The following is a 16990-nucleotide window of genomic DNA, read 5'->3' as shown; positions in this document are numbered from 1 at the left end:
CCTTGCGAAGGCACCACCCCTTGCGAAGGCAGCACTCCCTGCAAAGGCAGCCCTCATTGCGAAGGCAGCACTCCTTGCGAAGGTAGGACGCCTTGCGAAGGCAGCACGCCTTGCGAAGGCAGCACTCCTTGCGAAGGCAGCACTCATTGGGAGGCAGCACTCGTTGCAAAGGCAGTACTCCCTGAGAAGGCAGCACAACTTGAAAATGCATTACCCCATGAGAAGGCAGCACTCCCTGCGAAGGCAGCCCTCCTCTCGAAGGCAGCCCTCCTTGCGAAGACAACACTCCTAGCGAAGGCAGCACTCCTTGCGAAGGCACCACACCCTGCGAATGCAGATCTCTGTGCAAAGGCAGCACTCCGTGGGAAGGCAGCACTACGTGCGAAGGCTGCACTCCGTGCGAAGGTAGCACTCCTTGCGAAGGCAGCACTCCTTGCGAAGGCAGCACTCCTAGCGAAGGCAGCACTCCTTGCGAAGGCAGCACTTCTTACGAAGGCACCACTCCCTGCGAATGCAGATCTCTGTGCAAAGGCAGCACTCCGTGCGAAGGCAGCACTACGTGCGAAGGCTGCACTCCGTGCGAAGGCAGCACTCCGTGCGAAGGCAGCACTCCTTGCGAAGGCAGCACTCCTTGCGAAGGCAGCACTCCTTGCGAAGGCAGCATTCCTTGCGAAGGCAGCACTCCCAGCGTAGGCAGCACTCCCTGCGAAGGCAGCACTCTGTGCAAAGGCAGCACTCCTTGTGAAGGCAGCACACTTTGCGAAGGCAGCACTCCTTGCGGATGCAGCACTCCCTGCGAAGGCAGCACTCCTTGCGAAGGCACCACTCCTTGCGAAGGCAGCACTCCCTGCAAAGGCAGCACTCCCTGCGAAGGCAGACCTCTTTGCGAAAGCAGCACTCCTAGCGAAGGCAGCACTCCTTGCGAAGGTAGCTCTCCTTAGAAGGGCAGCACTCCTAGCGAAGGCAGCACTCCTAGCGAAGGCAGCACTCCTTGCGATGGCAGCACTCCTTGCAAAGGCAGCACTCCTTGCGAAGGCAGCACTCCTTGCGAAGGCAGCACTCCTTGCGAAGGCAGCACTCCTTGTGAAGGCAGCATTCCTTGCGGATGCAGCACTCCCTGCGAAGGCAGCACTCCTTGAGAATGCACTACTCCTTGCGAAGGCAGCACTCCCTGCAAAGGCAGCTGTCCCTGCGAAGTCAGCCCTCCTTGCGAAGGCAGCACTCCTAGCGATGGCAGCACACCTTGCGAAGGCAGCACTCCTTTCGAAGGCAGCACTCCTTTCGAAGGCAGCACTCCTTTCGAAGGCAGCACTCCTTTCGAAGGCAGCACTCCTTGCGAAGGCAGCACTCCTTTTGAAGGCAGCACTCCTAGCGATGGCAGCACACATTGCGAAGGCAGCACTTCTTGCGAAGGCACCACACCCTGCGAATGCAGATCTCTGTGCAAAGGCAGCACTCTGTGGGAAGGCAGCACTACGTGCGAAGGCTGCACTCCGTGCGAAGGCAGCACTCCTTGTGAAGGCAGCACTCCTTGCGAAGGCAGCACTCCTAGCGAAGGCAGCACTCCTTGCGAAGGCAGCACTCCTTGCGAAGGCAGCAATCCTTGCGAAGGCAGCAATCCTTGCGAAGGCAGCACTCCTTGCGAAGGCAGCAATCCTTGCGAAGGCAGCACTCCTAGCGATGGCAGCACTCCCTGCGTAGGCAGCACTCCCTGCGAAGGCAGCACTCCCTGCGAAGGCAGCACTCCTAGCGAAGGCAGCACTCCTAGCGAAGGCAGCACTCATTGGAAGGCAGCACTCGTTGCAAAGGCAGTACTCCCTGCGAAGGCAGCACTCCTTGCGAAGTCAGCACTCCTTGCGAAGGCTGCACTCTTTGCGAAGCCAGCACTCTGAGCAAAAGCAGCACTCCATGCGAAGGCTGCACTCCATGTGAAGGCAGCACTCCTTGCGAAGGCAGCACTCATTGGAAGGCAGCACTCGTTGCAAAGGCAGTACTTCCTGCGAAGGCATCAGTACTTGCGAAGGCATTACCCCTTGCGAAGGCAGCACTCCCTGCAAAGGGAGCACACCTTGCGAAGGCAGCCCTCCGTGCGAAGGCAGCACTTCTAGCGAAGGCAGGACTCCTTGGAAGGCAGCACTCCTTGCGAAGGCAGCACTCCTTGCGAAGGCAGCTCTCCTTCCGAAGGCAGCACCCCCTGCGTAGGCAGCACTCCCTGCGAAGGCAGCACTCCGAGCGAAGGCAGCAATCCTAGCGAAGGCAGCACTCCTAGCGAAGGCAGCACTCCTAGCGGAGGCAGCACTACTTGCGAAGGCAGCACTCCTTGCGAAGGCAGCACTCCTAGCGAAGGCATTACTCCTTGCGAAGGCAGCACTCCTTGCAAAGGCAACAGTCCATGCAAAGGCAACAGTCCATGCAAAGGCAGCAGTCCTTGCGGAGGCAGCACTCTGTGCAAAGGCAGCACTCCCTGCAAAGGCAGCACTCTGTGCAAAGGCAGCACTCCTTGCGAAGGCAGTACTCTTTGCGAAGGCAGCCCTCCTTGCGAAGGCAGCACTGTGTCAAAGGAAGCACTCCGTGTGAAGGCAGCACTATGTGCGAAGGCTGCACTCCATGCAAAGGCAGCACTCCGTGCGAAAGCAGCACTCAGTGCAAAGGCAGGCCTCAGTACGAAGGCAGCACTACGTGTGATGGCTGCACTCCATGCAAAGGCAGCACTCCTTGCGAAGGCAGCACTCCCTGCGAAGGCAGCACTCCATGCGAAGGCTGCACTCTGTGTGAACCAGCACTCCGTGCGAAGGCAGCACTCTGTGTGAAGGCAGCACTCCTTGCGAAGGCAGCACTCTGTGTGAAGGCAGCACTCCTTGCGAAGGCAGCACTCCTTGCGGAGGCAGCACTCCTTGTGAAGGCAGCACTCCCTGTGAAGGCAGCACTTCGAGAGAAGGCGCACTCTGTGCGAAGACAGCTCTCCTTGCTTAGGCAGCACTCCATGCAAAGGCAGCACTCCTTGCGAAGGCAGCACTCCTTGCGAAGGCATCATACCTTGCGAAGTCAGCACTCTTTGCGAAGGCAGCACTCCTTGCGAAGGCAGCAATCTGTAGAAAGGCAGCACTCCATGCAAAGTCAGCACTACGTGCGAAGGCTGCACTCCGTGCGAAGGCAGCACTCCGTGCAAAGGCAGCACTCCGTGCAAAGGCAGCACTCCTTGCGAAGGATGTTTTCCGTGCGAAGGCAGCACTCCTTGCAAAGGCAGCACTCCTTGCAAAGGCAGCGTTCCTTGCGAAGGCAGCACTCCTTGCGAAGGCAGCACACCTTGCGAAGGCAGCACTCCTTGCGAAGGCAGCACTCCTTGCGAAGGCAGCACTCCTTGCGAAGGCAGCACTCTGTCAAAGGAACCACTCCGTGTGAAGGCAGCACTATGTGCGAAGGCTGCACTCCGTGCGAAGGCAGCACTCCTTGCGAAGGCAGCAGTCCTTGCGAAGGCAGCACTCCTTACAAAGGCAGCACTCCTTGCGAAGGCAGCACTCCCTGCGTAGGCAGCACTCCCTGCGAAGGCAACCCTCCTTGCGAAGGCAGCACTCTGTCAAAGGAAGCACTCTGTGTGAAGTCAGCACTATGTGCGAAGGCTGCACTCTGTGCGAAAGCAGCACTCCTTGCGAAGGCAGCACTCCTTGCGAAGGCAGCACTCCTTGCGAAGGCTGCACTCCTTGCGAAGGCTGCACTCCGTACGAATTCAGCACTCCAAGCGAAGGCAGCACTCCGTCCTAAGGCAGCACTCCTTGGGAAGGCAGCACTCCTTGCGAAGGCAGCACTCCTTGCGAAGGCTGCACACCTTGCGAAGGCTGCACTCCTTGCAAAGGCTGCACTCCTTGCAAAGGCTGCACTCCTTGCAAAGGCTGCACTCCTTGCGAAGGCAACACTCCTTGCGAAGGCAGCACTCCTTGCGAAGGCAGCACTCCTTGCGAAGGCAGCACTCCTTGCGAAGGCAACACTCTGTCAAAGGAAGCACTCCGTGTGAAGGCAGCACTATGTGCGAAGGCTGCACTCTGTGCAAAGGCAGCACTCCTTGCGAAGGCAGCACTCCTTGCGAAGGCAGCACTCCTTGCGAAGGCAGCACTCCTAGCGAAGGCAGCACTCCTAGCGAAGGCAGCCCTCATTGCGAAGGCAGCACTCCTTGCGAAGGCAGCACTCTTTGCCAAGGGAGCACTCCTTGCGAAGGCAGCACTCCTTGGAAGGCAGCACTCCTTGCAAAGGCAGTACTCCCTGCGAAAGCAGAACTACTTGCGAAGGCATTACCCCTTGCGAAGGCAGCACTCCCTGCGAAGGCAGCCCTCTTTGCGAAGGCAGCCCTCCTTGCGAAGGCAGCCCTCCTTGCGAAGGCAGCACTCCTAGCGAAGGCAGCACTCCTTGCGATGGCAGCGCTCCTTGCAAAGGCAGCACTCCTTGCGAAGGCAGCACTCCTTGCGAAGGCAGCACTCCTTGCGAAGGCAGCATTCCTTGCAGATGCAGCACTCCCTGCGAAGGCAGCACTCCTTGCGAATGCACTACTCCTTGCGAAGGCATCACTCCCTGCAAAGGCAGCTCTCCCTGCGAAGTCAGCCCTCCTTGCGAAGGCAGCACTCCTAGCGATGGCAGCACACCTTGCGAAGGCAGCACTCCTAGCGATGGCAGCACACCTTGCGAAGGCAGCACTCCTTGCGAAGGCAGCACTCCTTTTGAAGGCAGCACTCCTAGCGATGGCAGCACACCTTGCGAAGGCAGCACTTCTTGCGAAGGCACCACACCCTGCGAATGCAGATCTCTGTGCAAAGGCAGCACTCTGTGGGAAGGCAGCACTACGTGCGAAGGCTGCACTCCGTGCGAAGGCAGCACTCCTTGTGAAGGCAGCACTCCTTGCGAAGGCAGCACTCCTAGCGAAGGCAGCACTCCTTGCGAAGGCAGCACTCCTTGCGAAGGCAGCACTCCTTGCGAAGGCAGCACTCCTAGCGATGGCAGCACTCCCTGCGTAGGCAGCACTCCCTGCGAAGGCAGCACTCCCTGCGAAGGCAGCACTCCTAGCGAAGGCAGCACTCCTAGCGAAGGCAGCACTCATTGGAAGGCAGCACTCGTTGCAAAGGCAGTACTCCCTGCGAAGGCAGCACTCCTTGCGAAGGCAGCACTCCTTGCGAAGGCTGCACTCTTTGCGAAGGCAGCACTCTGAGCAAAAGCAGCACTCCATGCGAAGGCTGCACTCCATGTGAAGGCAGCACTCCTTGCGAAGGCAGCACTCATTGGAACGCAGCACTCGTTGCAAAGGCAGTACTCGCTGCGAAGGCATCAGTACTTGCGAAGGCATTACCCCTTGCGAAGGCAGCACTCCCTGCGAAGGGAGCACACCTTGCGAAGGCAGCCCTCCGTGCGAAGGCAGCACTTCTAGCGAAGGCAGGACTCCTTGGAAGGCAGCACTCCTTGCGAAGGCAGCACTCCTTGCGAAGGCAGCTCTCCTTGCGAAGGCAGCACCCCCTGCGTAGGCAGCACTCCCTGCGAAGGCAGCACTCCGAGCGAAGGCAGCACTCCTTGCGAAGGCAGCACTCCTTGCGAAGGCAGCACTCCTAGCGAAGGCATTACTCCTTGCGAAGGCAGCACTCCTTGCAAAGGCAACAGTCCATGCAAAGGCAACAGTCCATGCAAAGGCAGCAGTCCTTGCGGAGGCAGCAGTCCTTGCGGAGGCAGCACTCTGTGCAAAGGCAGCACTCCCTGCAAAGGCAGCACTCTGTGCAAAGGCAGCACTCCTTGCGAAGGCAGCACTCTTTGCGAAGGCAGCCCTCCTTGCGATGGCAGCACTGTGTCAAAGGAAGCACTCCGTGTGAAGGCAGCACTATGTGCGAAGGCTGCACTCCATGCAAAGGCAGCACTCCGTGCGAAAGCAGCACTCAGTGCAAACGCAGGCCTCAGTACGAAGGCAGCACTACGTGTGACGGCTGCACTCCATGCAAAGGCAGCACTCCTTGCGAAGGCAGCACTCCCTGCGAAGGCAGCACTCCATGCGAAGGCTGCACTCTGTGTGAACCAGCACTCCGTGCGAAGGCAGCACTCTGTGTGAAGGCAGCACTCCTTGCGAAGGCAGCACTCCTTGCGGAGGCAGCACTCCTTGCGAAGGCAGCACTGCCTGTGAAGGCAGCACTTCGAGAGAAGGCGCACTCTGTGCGAAGACAGCTCTCCTTGCTTAGGCAGCACTCCATGCAAAGGCAGCACTCCTTGCGAAGGCAGCAATCTGTAGAAAGGCAGCACTCCATGCAAAGTCAGCATACGTGCGAAGGCTGCACTCCGTGCGAAGGCAGCACTCCGTGCAAAGGCAGCACTCCTTGCGAAGGATGCTTTCCGTGCGAAGGCAGCACTCCTTGCAAAGGCAGCACTCCTTGCAAAGGCAGCGTTCCTTGCGAAGGCAGCACTCCTTGCGAAGGCAGCACACCTTGCGAAGGCAGCACTCCTTGCGAAGGCAGCACTCCTTGCGAAGGCAGCACTCCTTGCGAAGGCAGCACTCCTTGCGAAGGCAGCACTCCTTGCGATGGCAGCACTCCTTGCGATGGCAGCACTCCTTGCGAAGGCGGCTCTCCTTGCGAAGGCAGCACTCCTTACGAAGGCAGCACTCCTTGTGAAGGCAGCACTCCTTGCGACGGCAGCACTCCTTGGGAAGGCAGCACTCCATGCAAAGGCAGCACTCCGTGCGAAGGCAGCACTCCGTGCGAATTCAGCACTCCATGCGAAGGCAGCACTCCTTGCGAAGGCTGCACTCCATGCGTAGGCTGCACTATCATGCGAAGGCTGCACTCCATGCGAAGGCTGCACTCCTTGCGAAGGCAGCACTCCATGCGAAGGCTGCACTCCATGTGTAGGCTGCCTTCCATGCGAAGGCTGCACTGCATGCAAAGACTGCACTCTGTGCGAAGGGTGTACTCCGTGTGGAGGCTTCACTCCCTGTGGAAGGTGTACTCCCAGTGCAGGGTGCAATCCATGCAGAGACTGCACTCCATGTGGAGGCTGCACTCACTCCATGTGGAGTCTGCACTTATTGTGAAGGCTCCAGTCATTGAAAGTCTCACCCTTTGCAAGGGCTGCACTCCTTAAAAAGGCCGCACTCCTTAAAAAGGCTGCACACCTTGCGAAGTCTTCACACACTGTTAATACTGCGTAGTCTGATTTCGTCACTCCTAATAAGTGAGAAGATCTTTGTGGACGTAAGGACTGCAAACCATGTCCAAGCATCATGACGTGTAGTCAGTACACCTTGTGGGATAGCTCTTTTAATGTAATAATCCCAGGTTGTGATTAAGATAATTTAAGAAAGAGACATGTTGCTACAGGTAGAGGAGCATACGTTCTGATATCAGTCGCTCTTGTCAGCGCAGCTCACAGCTCACCATGAAAGGAAAGCACATCTACCAGGGGCAACACACATTCGAAAGACAGTACAGATTGTGAGAGGCTACACTGATCTTAGATGGCACATATTATTAGGAAGTGACTCTATTGAAGGACAGAACGTGAAGTGTGGGCACCACTTTATTTGAGGGCAGCATCCCTACTGAGGACAGCGCATTATGTGAGGTCAGAACATCTTGGGATGGTAGAACCACACAATGTGAGCTTAGCTTGCTCTGCAAGGGGGGCTTGTCATGCATTGTATGTGAGTACAGCACAGCTAGCAATGTTGGCACTCCTTGCAAGGATGGCACTCCCTGAGAGGACAGCACTGCTTGCGAGGATGGCACACCTTGCGAGGACAGGACACCTTGTGAGGACAGCACACCTTGTGAGGACAGCACACCTTGTGAGGACAGCACACCTTGTGAGGACAGCACACCTTGTGAGGACAGCACACCTTGCAAGGTTGGCACACCTTGCGAGGACGGCACACCTTGCGAGGACGGCACACCTTGCGAGGACAGCACACCTTGCGAGGCCAGCACACCTTGTGAGGATGGCACCCTTTGTGAGGAAGGCACATCTTGTGGGGATGGCACACCTTGCAAGGATGGCACACCAAGCATGGATGGCACACCATGTGAGGTTGGCACACCATTCGAGGTTGGCACACCATTCGAGGATGGCACACCATGTGAGGATGGCACACCATGTGAGAATGGCACACCATGTGAGAATTGCACACCATGCAGGGACATCACACCTTGCAAGCACTGCACACCTAGTGAAGACAGCACACCTGTGAAGTTAGCATGCCATGCGAAGACAGTTCGCCCTGCAAAGACACCTTCAGAACACAAGACACCAATAAAATTGCACACCTGCTGAGTACATCAAGCATTAAGAAGATGGCAGATATGCAGAGGTCAGCTCACTTTAGGCAGTCTGCACATCTTAAAGGGAGAGCACATGTTGGAATGAGAGGACATTTTATAAGGGAGGCACACCCCAAGAGGAGAGAACGCCTTGTAATGTTAGTACACTGTGTGGGGATAGTACAATATATGAAGAAGGCATATTTTCTGAAAAATTATGTGTTCCAATGACTGCATGCCTTCTGATTGCTGCACTCATTATGAGGTTAGCACATGTTGGCAATACAGCTCACCATGTGGGGGACAATAATTTTCACGACTAGCACAACCAGTGAGGACAGCGCACCGCGCACCTTGCACAGAATCCACTCCCCTTGCAAGGACAAAACAGCCTGCAAGGAAAGGACATCTTTCGAGGACAACACACCTTGTGCAGCAGCATACTTTTTGAGGACAGTATAGTAAGTTTTGCGTAAGCAGTCACTTCCCCATGCAAGGTATCTCTTGCAAGTTCAGTAACAGATGCTTTTGCAATCCGCACAATGACAGAACACATAGTTAGTGTATGTGACTTTGTGAACACAGCATACTTTTTGAGGACAGCACAGCACACATTGCAAGGACAGCACATCTTGCTAGGACAGCACAGCTTGCGAGGACAGCACAGTTTGCGATGACAGCACAGCTTGCGATGACAGCACAGCTTGCAAGGACAGCACAGCTTGCAAGGACAGCACAGCTTGCAAGGACAGCACAGCTCGTGAGGACAGCTCAACTTGAGAGGACAGCGCAACTTGAGAGGACAGCTCAACTTGAGAGGACAGCTCAACTTGAGAGGGCAGCTCAACTTGAGAGGAGAGCTCAAGTTGACAGCTCAACTTGAGACGACAGCTCAACTTGAGAGGACAGCTCAACTTGAGAGGACAGCTCGAGAGGACAGCTCAACGAGAGGACAGCTCAACTTGAGAGGACAGCACAACTTGAGAGGACAGCACAACTTGAGAGGACAGCACAGCTTGCGAGGACAGCAAAGCTTGTGAGGACAGCACGGCTTGCGAGGACAGCACGGCTTGCGAGGACAGCACGGCTTGCGAGGACAGCACGGCTTGCGAGGACAGCACAGCCTTCGAGGACAGCACAGCTTTCGAGAACAGCACAGCTTTCGAGGACAGCACAGCTTGCGAGGACAGCACAGCTTGCGATGACAGCACAGCTTGCGATGACAGCACAGCTTGCGATGACAGCACAGCTTGTGATGACAGCACAGCTTGCGAGGACAGCACACCTTGTGAGGACAGCACAGCTTGCGAGGACAGAACAACTTGCGAGGACAGCACAGCTTGTGATGACAGCACAGCTTGCGAGGACAGCACAGCTTGCAAGGACAGCACGGCTTGCGAGGACAGCACAGCTTGCGAGGACAGCACAGCTTGCGAGGACAGGTCAACTTGAGAGGACAGCTCAACTTGAGAGGACAACACAACTTGAGAGGACAGCTCAACTTGAGAGGACAGCACAGCTTGCGAGGACAGCAAAGCTTGTGAGGACAGCACGGCTTGCGAGGACAGTACGGCTTGCGAGGACAGCACTGCTTGCGAGGACAGCACAGCTTGCGAGGACAGCACAGCTTGCGAGGACAGCACAGCCTGCAAGGAAAGGACATCTTTCGAGGACAACACACCTTGTGCAGCAGCATACTTTTTGAGGACAGTATAGTAAGTTTTGCGTAAGCAGTCACTTCCCCATGCAAGGTATCTCTTGCAAGTTCAGTAACAGATGCTTTTGCAATCTGCACAATGACAGAACACATAGTTAGCGTATGTGACCTTGTGAACACAGCATACTTTTTGAGGACAGCACAGCACACATTGCAAGGACAGCACATCTTGCTAGGACAGCACAGCTTGCGAGGACAGCACAGTTTGCGATGACAGCACAGCTTGTGATGACAGCACAGCTTGCGAGGACAGCACAGCTTGCGAGGACAGCACAGCTTGCGATGACAGCACAGCTTGCGATGACAGCACAGCTTGTGATGACAGCACAGCTTGCGAGGAGAGCACAGCTTGTGAGGACAGCACAGCTTGCGAGGACAGCACAACTTGTGAGGACAGCACAGCTTGCGAGGACAGCAAAGCTTGTGAGGACAGCACGGCTTGTGAGGACAGCACGGCTTGCGAGGACAGCACGGCTTGCGAGTACAGCACAGCTTGCGATGACAGCACTGCTTGCAAGGACAGCACAGCTTGCGAGGACAGCACAGCTTGCGAGGACAGCACGGCTTGCGAGGACAGCACAGCTTATGAGGACAGCAGAGCTTGCGAGGACAGCTCAACTTGAGAGGACAGCTCAACTTGAGAGGACAACACAACTTGAGAGGACAGCTCAACTTGAGAGGACAGCACAGCTTGCGAGGACAGCAAAGCTTGTGAGGACAGCACGGCTTGCGAGGACAGTATGGCTTGCGAGGACAGCACTGCTTGCGAGGACAGCACAGCTTGCGAGGACAGCACAGCTTGCGAGGACAATACAGCCTGCAAGGAAAGGACATCTTTCGAGGACAACACACCTTGTGCAGCAGCATACTTTTTGAGGACAGTATAGTAAGTTTTGCATAAGCAGTCACTTCCCCATGCAAGGTATCTCTTGCAAGTTCAGTAACAGATGCTTTTAAAATCCGCACAATGACAGAACACATAGTTAGTGTATGTGACCTTGTGAACACAGCATACTTTTTGAGGACAGCACAGCACACATTGCAAGGACAGCACATCTTGCTAGGACAGCACAGCTTGCGAGGACAGCGCAGTTTGCGATGACAGCACAGCTTGTGATGACAGCACAGCTTGTGATGACAGCACAGTTTGCGATGACAGCACTGCTTGCGAGGACAGCACAGCTTGTGAGGACAGCACAGCTTGCGAGGACAGCACAGCTTGCGATGACAGCACAGCTTGCGATGACAGCACAGCTTGTGATGACAGCACAGCTTGCGAGGACAGCACAGCTTGTGAGGACAGCACAGCTTGCGAGGACAGCACAACTTGCGAGGACAGCACAGCTTGCGAGGACAGCAAAGCTTGTGAGGACAGCACGGCTTGTGAGGACAGCACAGCTTGCGAGGACAGCACGGCTTGCGAGTACAGCACAGCTTGCGATGACAGCACTGCTTGCAAGGACAGCACGGCTTGCGAGGACAGCACAGCTTGCGAGGACAGCACGGCTTGCGAGGACAGCACAGCTTGCGAGGACAGCACAGCTTGCGAGGACAGCTCAACTTGAGAGGACAGCTCAACTTGAGAGGACAACACAACTTGAGAGGACAGCTCAACTTGAGAGGACAGCTCAACTTGAGAGGACAGCACAACTTGCGAGGACAGCACAACTTGGGAGGACAGCACAGCTTGAGAAAATAGCTCAACTTGAGAGGACAGCTCAACTTGAGAGGACAGCACTACTTGAGAGGACAGCACAACTTGCGAGGATAGCAAAGCTTGCGAGGACAGCACAGCTTGTGAGGACAGCATTTCTTGCGAGGACAGTACAGCTTGCGAGGACGGCACGGCTTGCGAGGACAGCACGGCTTGTAAGGACAGCACAGGTTGTGAGGACAGCACAGCTTGCGAGGACAGCACAGCTTGCGAGGACATCATAGCTTGTGAGGACAGCACAGCTTGCGAGGACAGCACAGCTTTCGAGGAGAGCACAGTTTGCGAGGACAGCTCAACTTGAGAGGACAGCTCAACTTGAGAGGACTGCTCAACTGGAGAGGACAGCTCAACTGGAGAGGACAGCTCAACTTGAGAGGATAGCCCAACTAGAGAAGACAGCTCAAGAGGACAGCACAACTTGAGAGTACAGCACAACTTGCAAGGGTAGTAGACCTTGTGATTAACCTTGTAATGCCATAACTATTGTACATTCAGTAACTGTTTCATTTGCAGCAACCTTTCTGCATACAGTGACACTTGCATGTACAGATATACTGATATGAATAGGAAGAATTTCACTTTCAGCAGTTTTCGCTAATAGAACATGAATAGTGTGTGCTGCAACTCTTGCATGTACAGTATCCCAAATGTGCAGAGTAAGTTTTGCGTAAGCAGTCACTCCTCCATGCAAGGTATCTCTTGCAAGTTCAGTAACAGATGCTTTTGCAGCGGAGATGTGTGTATTAACCAGAGAACTTGAATAGACTGCTTTGCATGCTGTAATGCAGAAAAAAAGAGATGGGGAGGAGAAAAAGCAGTATGTAGAAAGAAGGGAGGGAGGGAGTGTATGAGGAAAGTATATTTGAGAGAGTTGAAGAGGATAGTAATATGGGGAAGGATGAGAGGAGGAGAAGGAAGCCATGGTGAGAAGAGGGAGGATGTATTGGGCAAAGAGGAAACGATGGAGAGAAATAAGGAAGGATCGAAAGTAACAGGTAATATAAGTGTAAAGTGAATGGAGGAGGATAGAGAAAATTATATATAAATATATATCAATATATATATACATAGTGTGTAGATGGTATGTTTACTACAATTAAGAACACACGAAAACCTTGCACAGGCAGTGAAGTGGAGACTCAAAAGGTGAAAACAAGCACTAAGTCTGAGGTGAGGCAAGAAGGAAGAACTTCCACTACAGTAGGCGCTACTGAATAATAAAGTGGGGAAACCAAAGTGTAGAATGGTAGTCGAGCCACATGGTGGCTAGAATAAAAGATACTCGTCGGTGTGGTGTCTAATATCAGTCATGCTGTCTGTCAAGACAACAACAGGAATGTACAGATGAAACAGGTGCATCGAAATTCCTGACGACTGGAGCATTACAATAATCAGTACCATAAGCTGTGCTGTGTGGCGCCAATTAACAAGTTGTCAGACGAGAATCGAAGGCAAGATATCCACTGTAATACAGTAGATGAGAGACAGACTTATCAGAACTGCTAGACATGCCTAATGCCGCATAAATGAACGCTGCCACTTGTGCCGCCCATGCACATAACGTAGTGTTAAAGATGAAGTGCCTGCCGAAAACGCGGAGGGATTTCTATAGACCGTAACAATAAAAAAAAGGAAAGTGTGAAGAGCGTGGGACACAGGGCAGCCGTCACAATGTACTCCAAGGACGGAATGCGTCGGAGAGCGCGGTCCAGTATTCCGATAGGGGGTGTGGTGGGGGAGGGGGTTAAGGGGTACAAAATGCGGCCCGTCATTCGTCGGAATTCGCAGCTCGCGGCCGATATCCCGTGGTGCTATTCCAGGGATGAACATAGCCTCTCATAGTCGCCCGGAGGCGACATAAAATTTTGACTGTTCAGACTCAGCACTTTCATATCGACATGGCGAAAATCCATGTTCAGCTATTGGCTTTCAGGCTGCACTTCCTGAGTTAGCAGGCTGCAATGTAATATTGTTGCAACCCCAGCTTCCCGACTGAGAAAGCAAAACAGAAATTTACAGAACACACACACACACACACACACACACACACACACACACACACACAAATCGTCGCCATTGGGCTGCATTAAAATAATTGGAGTATTACATCATAATAATTAAACCACAAGCAGTGCTGTGTTACAGCAGTGAAGGGGTGTCCAGAAGGAAATCCAGGGGAAAAAAATCCGCTGTAATGCACGCAATCAGAGGCGGGTGTGTCACGCCTGGTAATACAATTAACGGCGACTATGTTAATTGCTGCTTGATAGCTGGTGTGTGTGATGGCTTGGCAGCGCACGAACTGCTTCCTTACTTGCTTCCCAACTTGCACGCATTGTGTCCCCCTCCCAGCTGCCCGACTTAGCAAGCGACTTTGCAATGCGACTCCGCTGCGCTCCGCTTGGTCAACGTCCCGTTATAAGGCGACCACTCCGAACAAGTGACAGCGAGAGGCCCGCGTACACTAAGCGGCGCGCGGAATATCTACTGCGTCAACGCTTCAAACGACACGTCAAAATCTTTAATCTTAAAAATTAAACACTTTCCGCTCCTCTCCTTTCATTCCACTGTGGAAACAAGTATTTTTTTACGTCGCCACACGGTCCTATATCAAATCAAACTACGCTTACTGGGCCAGGCGGAGCGGCGCGTCTCTGCTCTTCGAGTTTCAAAACACGCTGCATAAACGTCCGTAACTCCTCGGTGCCTTCACTTACAATTTTAAAACTTTGACACCACCAGGCGACTACCGTTCTCAGTACGTGATATCAATTTCAACTAGATACGACCTCACTGTCCCAGGCAAAAACGCACTCAAAGACGTAAATACAAACCGAAACGAAACACGGATTACACAAACTCGCGCAAAAGCTACGTCTTCGCCTTATGTAGTTACAAATTAAACACTTTCCGCTCCTCTCCTTTCATTCCACTGTGGAAACAAGTATTTTTTTACGTCGCCACACGGTCCTATATCAAATCAAACTACGCTTACTGGGCCAGGCGGAGCGGCGCGTCTCTGCTCTTCGAGTTTCAAAACACGCTGCATAAACGTCCGTAACTCCTCGGTGCCTTCACTTACAATTTTAAAACTTTGACACCACCAGGCGACTACCGTTCTCAGTACGTGATATCAATTTCAACTAGATACGACCTCACTGTCCCAGGCAAAAACGCACTCAAAGACGTAAATACAAACCGAAACGAAACACGGATTACACAAACTCGCGCAAAAGCTACGTCTTCGCCTTATGTAGTTACAAATTAAACACTTTCCGCTCCTCTCCTTTCATTCCACTGTGGAAACAAGTATTTTTTTACGTCGCCACACGGTCCTATATCAAATCAAACTACGCTTACTGGGCCAGGCGGAGCGGCGCGTCTCTGCTCTTCGAGTTTCAAAACACGCTGCATAAACGTCCGTAACTCCTCGGTGCCTTCACTTACAATTTTAAAACTTTGACACCACCAGGCGACTACCGTTCTCAGTACGTGATATCAATTTCAACTAGATACGACCTCACTGTCCCAGGCAAAAACGCACTCAAAGACGTAAATACAAACCGAAACGAAACACGGATTACACAAACTCGCGCAAAAGCTACGTCTTCGCCTTATGTAGTTACAAATTAAACACTTTCCGCTCCTCTCCTTTCATTCCACTGTGGAAACAAGTATTTTTTTACGTCGCCACACGGTCCTATATCAAATCAAACTACGCTTACTGGGCCAGGCGGAGCGGCGCGTCTCTGCTCTTCGAGTTTCAAAACACGCTGCATAAACGTCCGTAACTCCTCGGTGCCTTCACTTACAATTTTAAAACTTTGACACCACCAGGCGACTACCGTTCTCAGTACGTGATATCAATTTCAACTAGATACGACCTCACTGTCCCAGGCAAAAACGCACTCAAAGACGTAAATACAAACCGAAACGAAACACGGATTACACAAACTCGCGCAAAAGCTACGTCTTCGCCTTATGTAGTTACAAATTAAACACTTTCCGCTCCTCTCCTTTCATTCCACTGTGGAAACAAGTATTTTTTTACGTCGCCACACGGTCCTATATCAAATCAAACTACGCTTACTGGGCCAGGCGGAGCGGCGCGTCTCTGCTCTTCGAGTTTCAAAACACGCTGCATAAACGTCCGTAACTCCTCGGTGCCTTCACTTACAATTTTAAAACTTTGACACCACCAGGCGACTACCGTTCTCAGTACGTGATATCAATTTCAACTAGATACGACCTCACTGTCCCAGGCAAAAACGCACTCAAAGACGTAAATACAAACCGAAACGAAACACGGATTACACAAACTCGCGCAAAAGCTACGTCTTCGCCTTATGTAGTTACAAATTAAACACTTTCCGCTCCTCTCCTTTCATTCCACTGTGGAAACAAGTATTTTTTTACGTCGCCACACGGTCCTATATCAAATCAAACTACGCTTACTGGGCCAGGCGGAGCGGCGCGTCTCTGCTCTTCGAGTTTCAAAACACGCTGCATAAACGTCCGTAACTCCTCGGTGCCTTCACTTACAATTTTAAAACTTTGACACCACCAGGCGACTACCGTTCTCAGTACGTGATATCAATTTCAACTAGATACGACCTCACTGTCCCAGGCAAAAACGCACTCAAAGACGTAAATACAAACCGAAACGAAACACGGATTACACAAACTCGCGCAAAAGCTACGTCTTCGCCTTATGTAGTTACAAATTAAACACTTTCCGCTCCTCTCCTTTCATTCCACTGTGGAAACAAGTATTTTTTTACGTCGCCACACGGTCCTATATCAAATCAAACTACGCTTACTGGGCCAGGCGGAGCGGCGCGTCTCTGCTCTTCGAGTTTCAAAACACGCTGCATAAACGTCCGTAACTCCTCGGTGCCTTCACTTACAATTTTAAAACTTTGACACCACCAGGCGACTACCGTTCTCAGTACGTGATATCAATTTCAACTAGATACGACCTCACTGTCCCAGGCAAAAACGCACTCAAAGACGTAAATACAAACCGAAACGAAACACGGATTACACAAACTCGCGCAAAAGCTACGTCTTCGCCTTATGTAGTTACAAATTAAACACTTTCCGCTCCTCTCCTTTCATTCCACTGTGGAAACAAGTATTTTTTTACGTCGCCACACGGTCCTATATCAAATCAAACTACGCTTACTGGGCCAGGCGGAGCGGCGCGTCTCTGCTCTTCGAGTTTCAAAACACGCTGCATAAACGTCCGTAACTCCTCGGTGCCTTCACTTACAATTTTAAAACTTT

At 53.0% G+C, this 16990-nt stretch overlaps 3 protein-coding genes across 3 annotated transcripts in view; 1 reads left to right on the top strand and 2 right to left on the bottom strand.

Moving 5' to 3' along the window:
• LOC126108593 (uncharacterized) overlaps positions 1-16990 on the top strand; it is a 539378-nt gene that overhangs the window by 328222 nt on the left and 194166 nt on the right. The gene's annotated exons all lie outside the window — the stretch shown is intronic.
• Positions 144-1784, bottom strand: LOC126108875 (trophinin-like). The gene has a single exon (XM_049914236.1). It carries the CDS (start codon positions 1782-1784, stop codon positions 144-146), a length of 1641 nt encoding a protein of 546 aa, XP_049770193.1.
• On the bottom strand, positions 7488-8024 carry LOC126108873 (collagen alpha-1(I) chain-like). Its single transcript, XM_049914235.1, has one exon. The coding sequence runs from the start codon at positions 8022-8024 to the stop codon at positions 7488-7490; it is 537 nt and encodes a 178-aa protein (XP_049770192.1).

The sequence above is a fragment of the Schistocerca cancellata genome, chromosome 11 (assembly GCF_023864275.1).
Source record: "Schistocerca cancellata isolate TAMUIC-IGC-003103 chromosome 11, iqSchCanc2.1, whole genome shotgun sequence".
NCBI lineage: Eukaryota > Metazoa > Arthropoda > Insecta > Orthoptera > Acrididae > Schistocerca > Schistocerca cancellata.
The sequence above is the reverse complement of the archived record's forward strand: the minus strand, read 5'-3'. Positions and strand labels throughout refer to the sequence as shown.

Coding starts and splice junctions, on each gene's coding strand:
- LOC126108875 (XM_049914236.1), bottom strand. CDS start 1,784: ATGAGTGCTGCCTTCGCTAGGAGTGCTGCCTTCGCTAGGAGTGCTGCC.
- LOC126108873 (XM_049914235.1), bottom strand. CDS start 8,024: ATGCTTGGTGTGCCATCCTTGCAAGGTGTGCCATCCCCACAAGATGTG.